We start from the raw sequence: 9,767 nt of genomic DNA, 5'->3' as shown, positions 1-9,767 counted from the left end.
ATAAACATTACCATTGAAATCGAACCGATGACTTTATAGACATACGCAGGTGCCAAGGATCCAAGTGCAACCGATTATGACTAGTAATAATCAGATACATACAGATTAGAGATGCATGAGCCAACGTCTCAGTGTTTGTAGCAAAAACAATGAGTCTTTCTGCAAGGAAGAATATATTCTAAAATGAAATGGAGGTCTTTTTTAAAGGTTAAAAACTCATTCAATTTTATGTCTTACAGGGCTTATACTGACTTCAATATTGTATAACTGTATTAATTCAACTGTGAACCTAGAAACTTGCAGCCACTTGTGAAAGAGATGTACTCTTGCTCTGGAGTGTGTTACTGAATATGCTAAAGAATTATTTTTTAAATAGACAAATAGATGAATGTGAAAACAAAATCACCATCCTAAAACTAATATGAACATTTAGATTACTGATTTACAGAGTGAATAACAGAATTGAACAACCCAGAGTCAAAATGCACTCACTACCTGCTGCCTCCACCCTAGCCAGCTTAACAGCAACCTTAGAAAAGGTTTACAGCTTTCCGAGCTTTCCAGAGCCCTACTGTTATGTCTACAAAAGTAAAATGCTAACAGATAAACGTCCTGGCATTGGCCTAGGGAATAAATAAAAATTTTCAAGAGAGTCATATGCTTGGCACAGTAAAATTAGTTGTTATCCTTTTCAGTGTAATATACATATATATATATATGCATGCTATAGACCTCATATATATGCCCCATATTTTTCTTTTACTTTTAATTAACATGTAGACATGATATTACCAAGTCTATGGGATCCAGAAATACAAATGCCACCATGACTAGGAACAAAAGGTCACAATATTTTTTTCCTCTGTTGAGAGTCTTCATACACAAGCATTTAGCTAGAACAGTTCCACTTTTTCACATTTGCTACTACTTCATTGTTTCTCTACTAAATGGTCTGATTCGGGCCATGCTTCTTCAGGTCATACTAGCCTTCCTAATTCACCCTTAAATGTGCAAGTGATGGTAGCAACAGATAGTGACTGAAAATGTTTTATGCTGGATGCCTGAGGCCAGATCTAGTCCTGAATGACAAGAAAACTTACGGTCTGATCCCATCACCTGCATTCATCCAGCAGATATAACTGTCTATTCTATACAAGGCATCCTGCCTAGAACTCAACAGAATTAAGTAACAGATTGTCCCTTTAGTAAAAAACCTATGAGCTGGTGGAAAATCCAAAATATAAAATATAAAAGGAAAGCAGTATATTGGAAGTCATCATGAAGGTATACCGTGGACACAAAAGTGTATCGTCACTAGGGTGAAAGTACTTCAAAAAGGGTTATGTGAACATGGGGCATAACCTCTAACATGCTGGACTTGGGTTTCCTCCTTAGTCAAAGAGGTAGCATGAATTTGTACCATCCTCCTTACGAAATCCCGAGATAAGAAGAGGAAGTACATTCATGAGCTCTGCGACTTTCAGCCTCATTGAACACCTAAGGAACTGAGAATTGCTGTAGCGTGCAGCAAGCGTTCCCGAGTCTCTTCCGCTTTCTCCTTGACGTTCGTTTATTCGGTCCCATCCGTGATTCTCTTTTCTGCCATTTTCACTCACTGGCTCCAAAGACCATAAGATATCCTCTCTGATCAGTTGGGCAGGAGAGCAATGAGATGCATAAAACTGGCTCTGTTTTCGTGTGTGTGTTTTTTTCTCCATCTACTAAGTTTCACCAGGCAATGAAAATAATGTTTTACCGATTCAGATTGCCTTGTTAGTTTGCCCGCTGTAGTTGAAAGTCCTCATTTGCAGCTGATAAACAATGGTTACATTTTAGTAAAACTTGTTCTATGAAACGATGTGTCTGCCCTTTTATGTGAATGAGCATAGTCAAACCCAGTATTCCAAAGGAAATAATACACGACCCTTGCTGTCAATGTCTACCACCCTCCTCATAGTCAATCATTCAATCAGTACTTACTCTGTACCTACTGTATCCTATACCCTGGAAACTGAGCATTTAACAAGCAGTGTGCAGGTTCTAGATTGTGTATGAAGAATCAAGATAATTCTACAGCTAGGAACACAATATAGGTGGATGAGGGTTAGAATGACAGATAAGCAAGATGTAACCAGGGACAAATTCAGGATAAAACTCAGTTCAGGTTTTCCAAGGGTGCTCAGAGGAAGAGACATTAAGAAGCAAGAAACACCATTATTGATATCCTTAGATAAAATCAATTTATGTGTCTGCTGGGTGAGCTTAGCGAGAAGTAGAGTGAGCTAGATTTAGTAGGAGAACAGGAAAACTCACTTGGGGTTCATAAATGCAGTAACGTTGGATACACTTGAGCTGGCCAGCAGCACGACTGAATATTTTTTACAAATGACTCTTAAATCTTTCTCTCTGTGTCTCACAGCCGAAAAGTGGAGTAAGACAGTCATTTTATCTATCCAGGAAAAATAAGAGATATGTGTGTCTAACTCAGAAAAGAAAAAATGATGATCTCTAGCAAGAGGTATTTCTGTTTATAAATGAAATAGAATTCTGGAATTCTGGTTACAGGTTACGCATGTTCCCATTTTATGACTTTCAAAACCAAAACTAAGCCCCCCTCCAAGAGAATCCCTCATTGTTCTTGGATTTGACTCCGAGTTCATGATTTCAAAGCTTGTGTCCAAGGAGCCCAAGTCTACTGGTATAAAGCATCTCTCTACGTAAAAAATCATGTGTGTCATTGCTATGTGGTTTTTTTCCCAAATTCTTTTTTTTTTGCAAAATATTGTTTTTCCCCTTTTATAAATGGACTTAGTAAAGAAAATGTTACTTCATTCATTCATCCTGCAAACATAGGGCCCCTATTATATGCCTGTGATGAGATAATTTTTCTTATCTGTTAGCAAGCAGTGTGCAATTTCAGACAATGATTTTTAGAAATTTCTGTAAAAATGCAGTTTAAAGCATATGAATATATTTAAAAGGAAGGGTGTTTTCTTTGTTTTAGGGGCTTGAAAATAAAAATAATCATACAAACACATACCTGAAACAGGAAGCTGCTTGAAAAATGCCCTTCCTGTTAACAAAGGCTTAAATACATGCTTCCGGTTTCCATGGTAGCCCAACCAAACAGAAAACATAAGTCATAGAGGTGGTCTTTCGTATTGATGACTTGCTTCCTAAACAACAGGACAATAAGCAATCGGCCACAAATAATGTCTGGTGCTGTCCTGCTTATCTTACAAAGTATCTTACAACTAACTGATCAGATAACATAAACCAGAGGGATGGGATTGAAGAGAAACGGTATAAAAGTGGAATTTATGTATTCATTTTAGCACTGTCTTTCTTTAGGCTCATCATTTTTTAAAATATTCACTTAAAAACCTAATAAAAAGGCAACAGTCATGTGCATACACTTCATGCTCTTGATCTGTACACCAAAAATGATTAAAATGGCAAACAAGGTTATATATTCTCTATCACAATTTTTAAAAAGGAAAAAAATTAACCCAAAACACAGAGGAGGGGGCAGGAAAAGAAAAGGAAGGGAAGGAGGGAGAGAGGGAGGGAGGGGAGGGGGAAGAAAAGGAAAGAAAATGAAAGACAATACGTACATACATGCTGGGAAGATAGTAAAGGGCATGTGGACCTGAATTTGCTCCCTAGAAACCAGGTTAAAAAATGCATGTGTATGCTTGTAATCCTGGCACTGGGGAAGCAGAAACAAGGGGATCCCTGGGGCTCACTGGACAGTTAACCTAACCTACTTTGTGAGCTCCAGACCAATGAGAGACCCTGTCGCATAAAATAAAGTGAATGACTCTCAAGGAACAAAACCCAAGGCCTAGCCTCTATGTGCACATGTACATGTGTGTACATGAGCATATACATGTGAACTCACACAGAAAGAAAGGGCTGAAGGGAAGGAAGAGATGGAGGGAGGGAAGGAAGGAGAGAGTAAAGATGGAAGAAAGAAAGAGAGAGAAGGAAGGAAGGGGGAGGGGGGGAAGAAGGAAGGAAGGATTGCTGCTAAACGGATTCTTCCTATGTCTAAATTACTTTAGTAAATATATTAAGCAAATTGCTTTAACATCTATTTTGCAGGATAAATTTCTTAAGTTTTAAAATTAAAACAACAGAAAACAGAGTTGTTACATCAAAGTTAGGTTCCAAATGAACTGTACAGTGGCCTCATAGATACATTCTGGATGTTTACTCTGGTTCTGAGAAAATGGAAAGGGAAGGGAGGGAGGCAAAGAGGGAGGGCTGAAGAGAGGGTAAGGAGGAAATTAGAGAGAGAGGCCTCCTGCTGACCTTGTTGTTTTGCTTCCCAGAATGATACCATACCTCAAGAGGATTTCACTCCAGATGTGTACAGAGTTTTCCTGAACAATCTTTGTCCCCGACCTGAAATCGATAACATCTTTTCTGAATTGTAAGAGGATGTGTTTTAATCCACTTTTTCCAGCATGCAACGATGTTCAGAGTGGCCAGGGCAGGACTTTGAGCATGACTTGAGGGAGATGGAAGAGCTTCATGCTGTAAAAAACAGCTTCTGGGAGGTTTGTTGGAGGTGATCGTGTGTTCTTGGCTCTGACACACAGCCACTGTTTTAATGAGCAGATGTTTGCTGTGGTGTATGTCAGGGTGTCATTTTCCTGTGCTCAGTTGCCTGCATGGTCTGCCGATCATTGATAGAACAGGATGCATCTTGGCTTACAGAAGACAGATTCATGTAGCAGGAAAACTTCTGACTGAGCGCTCATTTTATTCCTCTGATCGACTTTAGAGCAAAGTGTGGATCACTAAGAACAATCCCAGAAGAATAGTACTTTCTATGATGTTAGAAATTATGTGTCTATACATATTACATTTTAAAGAAACTCACAAAAAGAGAAGAAAAAAACATGGGACTGGGGAGATGGCTCAGTGATTAAGAGCACTGGCTTCTCTTCCAGAGGACCCAGGTTTGGCTCCCAGCACCCACATGGCAGCTAACACCCATCCATAATTCCAGTTCCAGGGGATCCAATGCTCTCTTCTGACCTCCACAGGCGTTATGCAACATGACTGTGTTTACATACATGCAGGCAGAACACTCAGACACATAAACTAAAAATAAATTAATCTTTTTTAAAAAAGAAAAAAACAGATAAATGAAAGTGGCAATTTATCCTTCTTGATATACCAAAATCTCTATAATGGCAGAAAGTCGGTCCAAATCGGATAGACGAAGGACGGAAGCGGACAGTCACGGAGGGCTGCTGAGCAGGACCCTGCACATCAGTACTTTGACTTTGTGGTGCTCATTGCCATGAAATATTTATTGAGCACCCACAGTGTTTATAACATGGAGCTGTCTAGGTTGCTAATAAAATTGAAATGAGTCATTTGAATCACACTATTTTGATAAGTGCCCTGTTTGAGAAGAAAATGAGATTGTGTGTTTAAAAGTTCAGTATCCAATGGTCATAAATCATAATTATCATTATTCATAGGGGCTGAATCAGGAGGAGCACTGTGAGTTTGAAGGCAGCCTGGAGCATTTAGTGAGCATTAGAACTACCATGGGTACTAGTGAGTCTGTCTCTAGAAACAAAAACTAAAATGTTATAGACTATTTTTTAATTTATTTTTATTTTACATATATGAACATTTTACCTGCACATATGTAAGTACACCAATGCTTGTAATACATACGGAGATCAAAAGAGGGTGTCAGATCACCTGGTACTGGAGGTACAGAAGGTTGTCAGCCATCATGTGGGTGCCAGGAACCGAACCCGGGTCCTTTGAAGATCAGCCAGTGCTCTTAATGGTCTGACAATCATTGATAGAACAGGACACATCTTGGCTAAGCCATTTCTCCAGCCCCAACAAAGTTTTCTTCTGTTTCAGTTTTTTTTTTTTTGAAACAGTCTTACTATATAACCCTGGCTAGCCTAGAATTCACTTTGTAGACTAGACTGGCCTCAAACTCACAGAGATCTGCCTTTCTCTGCCTTTCCAGTGCTGGGATTAAAGGCATAGACTACCTGTAGCCAGCTATCAACTCTTATGAACCTATAACTTTAGTTAAATGAAAAAAAATGTGTCTAAGCTGGTCTTTTTCTCTTTGAAAAGTAATAATTCAGTAATAAAGACATCTTTAAGTGACTAAGTGGGATATAGGACTTAATGACAAAATCATTTTAGTATTATGATCAGAAATGATTCATACCACTGTGTTGAATTCTGAGCCCATCCTTACACACACTGTTCAGTGTTCTACCACTGTGGATTCTCTTAGGTATCTGTTCCTTTGCCAAGGCCTTAGACCTGAGTGGTGTTGATCACCAAAGATGGCTTATACCCAGTGAGGTACAGGGGATATGGTGGGACAGCGTTGTGTTTTTTGGGTAAGATTGGAATTTCGGAATAGATTTTTCCAGTAGGGTCGGAGTTTTGTTTCTCTGTAGATATATGTATAAACAAGACTTGGGAAAACAGTGTAGTCTCTTGTTTTTCATTGTTTTTAGTGGTGCCAAAAGCAAACCATACCTTACTGTTGATCAGATGATGGATTTTATCAACCTTAAGCAACGAGATCCCCGGCTAAATGAAATACTTTATCCACCTTTGAAACAAGAGCAAGTCCAAGTGTTGATTGAGAAGTATGAACCTAATGACAGCCTTGCCAGAAAAGGTCAGTGTGCTCCATTCTTTACCCCACCCCACAGAAGTCCTGGTTCTCCTTCAGCGGGCCATACTCTGGCAGCTAGGGATGTTAAAGACTGTTTGGCTGTTTCCCTGTTTGAATGCTTGCTTTCCTTTGTGTCTGAACTCTCTGATGGTTAACCCGAAGTAGGTCTGTTGTTATTGTGGATTTTTTTGTCCTTTTTTGACAAATGGAGGATTTGAATGCTTTAGACACTAAGAGTTTGGAATATTTTATCTGAAGATGAAAAACATTTTTTTAAAAATTTGAGTTTGAAAAAAAAATAAATAATAAAAATTTGAGTTTATAGTTGCTAACATTTGTTTAACTTTAGGATATATTTTTTTAAGAAAATTCATTCTGTTTTTTTCTTTATTAAGTAAATAAAGTATATTTCAACAAAGTACAATTTAAGAAATTTTGTTTGACTTGAGTATGATGACTGGTTTGGATCTATAATGAAATGGCTCCTTTTATTATGTGACCTTAAAAATGCACCACAAAGTTGGGCAGGAGAGATGGCTCAGACTGACTGCTCTTGCAGAAGACCTAGGTTCAGTTCACCAAACCCACATGGCAGCTGACAACTGTCTTTAATTCCAATTAACACCCTCTTCTGGCCTGCATGAGCATTGCATATGCAGGTGCACTTACATGCAGGCAAAACTCTCATACACATAAATATAAAAATAAATAAATTAAAAAAATTTTAACCACACATGAGGGCTAGAGATATAATTCAGTGGTAGACCAGTTGCCAAGCCTGAGAAGCACATGTTTAATCCCCAGTACCAGCAAAAATAAATAAATACATAATAAATAAATAAATATTTAAAAACACATAAACATCTTTCAAAGAGTCAAGTTGAGACTCTGAGGTCAAATGCCTTACTCAAGACTTGCTGTCAGCATATCCTTCAAGAAACCAGCTTATAACTTTAAGTCAGGTGGCCCATGTATTTTTATCCACACACAGATGAGAAAATATGGCGTAGTTTACTGTGATCTCGTAATGTCCTTTCCTTTGCTGCTTTCATTTGAATAGTTCCTCAAACGTGCCCAAGAATCAATAGATGGTTTATCTTAGTACTGACTGAAAAATTCGGTCTTATTTATCTGAGAAAGACTTTTATATTGTCTCTATCTCTTACAAAAATGTGAAACCTAAGAAACATAGTTAGTTGACTGAACGTGCAACTCAGACCAGAAGAAACGATGGTCTTCGCTGCTGTCAACCTGCTAGTGTTGGCACGTTGGCCATATAGCCACACTAGGGATTTCTGTTTGGGAGATGTATATGTTAGTTATAAATTGTCCAAGCATTTCTTATGCATTTTAAGCCAAATGTTTGCACATTTGACTTCCACAAAGAGGCGGGTTTGAATCTTGTTATACAGAATATGATTCTCAAGGGGGTTTGTCTTATTTTTTCAACATAAAATCATATACTTAGAAATTTTCCTGCCCTGGTCAGCAAATGCTTCTTCCTTGCCAAGCTGTTGTATTGCAGACTGAAATACGCCTGACATGGGAACAGACAGTGACCCTTGCCTGTCCCAAACAAGAAGGTCATGAATACTGTAATTTGAGTACTCATGTCTTTCTTTTTAACACTTACACTCTTCAGAAAAATGACAGTGAGTTAAATTCAGCATGAAAAATAAGATAATTATGTCAATGTCTTTGATAATAGAATATAAACCTCAAGACTCAATTGATATCCATGAAAGAAAGCCAAAATATGTTAAAAGTGCCAAACCAAAAGAAAAGAGTTGAATTTGTTTATGTTCTTAATCTTTTGTGAAGAGGAGGTGTGCATAAGTATTTGCTAAATAACTAAACTAATATAGCAGCAGATGTTATTAACAGGTGTTTCATGCTCCATTCTTTTTTATCATCAATTCTTCCTCTTAAGTTATTTATAAGGTGTACTGTATAAAAACCTCCCCATTTTATTGCAGTTAAATTATAAACCTGAAGCTGTGTAATTCCATTTCATATTTGATCAGTACTTAGGGAGTTAATGGCTTAAGAGTTTGAAATAAACTCAGAATTAAGACAGTACAGCAATTTGGTTTTAATCAGAGCAGTAGAAGGTACAGCAAGCATTTTCCTCCAAGTAGGCTAAGATAACGATGTTTGTTTCAGTAGTAAAAACTCTACTGTATTTTCAATATTGTTTTATTTTCTTTTTAATATTTTATTTATTATTTTTATTTCATGAATGTATTGCCTGCATGTGTGTAAGTGCCCAAACCCATTACATGGAATGCCTGCAGAGGTTGGAAGATGGCGTCAGATTCCCTGGAACTGGAGTTATTAACTACCATGTGGATGCTGGGAATCGAACCTGGGTCCTCCGCAAGACAAGCCGGTGCTCTTAATGTCTGAGCCATCTCTCCAGCCCCAATATTGTTTTGCTTTAAATTTTGATACAATTTGACTATATTGGAAAATTATTAACACCAAGAAGCAGGCAGAGAATGACAGCACTTGACAATCCTTCAAACAGCACTGAAACACAGAGAAGAATTTACTCATTCCTACAAGCAAAGAGGCAGGGTTCCCATGGCTTCAAGCATGACAGTCCAGCAACTCAAATGGCGTCATCAAGAATTGTCTGTCCTCGAGGACCTTGTGATCTTACTTCTATGTAAAATCTGAAGAAAACTAAGGAAGTAGAGAGTTACCTAAGGCTGGGGCTGGGGGCAAGGCAGATGGGAGGAGGGGAAATGCTGGTTAGAGGGTACCAGATTCCAGTCAGGAGAAATAAGGTTTTTTTGATTTATTGATGAATGTAGTAAATAAGAATTCACTGTTTATTTCAAAATAGCTAAAAGAGGAGATTTTAGAAGTTTATAACACAAAAATAACTCTCTGAAGCAACAGTTCTGTTAATTCACTTGATTTAATTATTCTGCAGTGTAGTCATGTATCAAAATATTGCATTGCTAAAGGACCAGGGCAGTTAATGCGTGCTGGGGGACAGAGTGTCATATTCTTCAAATATGTAGCCATTGAGAAGTCGCACATATTCCAGTAAATAATCCCTATCTCACTCATGTAAGCA

General features: G+C 37.9%; 1 protein-coding gene across 4 annotated transcripts in view; it reads left to right on the top strand.

The window, feature by feature from the left end:
- Positions 1-9,767, top strand: part of Plcb1 (phospholipase C beta 1) — an 803,221-nt gene that overhangs the window by 528,095 nt on the left and 265,359 nt on the right. For all 4 annotated transcript variants that reach the window (XM_029564145.1, XM_017798487.2, XM_008834353.2 and 1 more), the window contains 2 exons: positions 4,335-4,435; positions 6,519-6,685. In XM_029564145.1, coding sequence (XP_029420005.1) covers positions 4,335-4,435; positions 6,519-6,685 — 268 coding nt within the window. The remainder of the gene's footprint in view (positions 1-4,334; positions 4,436-6,518; positions 6,686-9,767) is intronic.

Source organism: Nannospalax galili, unplaced genomic scaffold (assembly GCF_000622305.1).
Source record: "Nannospalax galili isolate Female #2095 unplaced genomic scaffold, S.galili_v1.0 scaffold1477, whole genome shotgun sequence".
Lineage (NCBI taxonomy): Eukaryota > Metazoa > Chordata > Mammalia > Rodentia > Spalacidae > Nannospalax > Nannospalax galili.
Note: the sequence above shows the minus strand (reverse complement) of the source record. Positions and strands in the feature narration are given on the sequence as shown.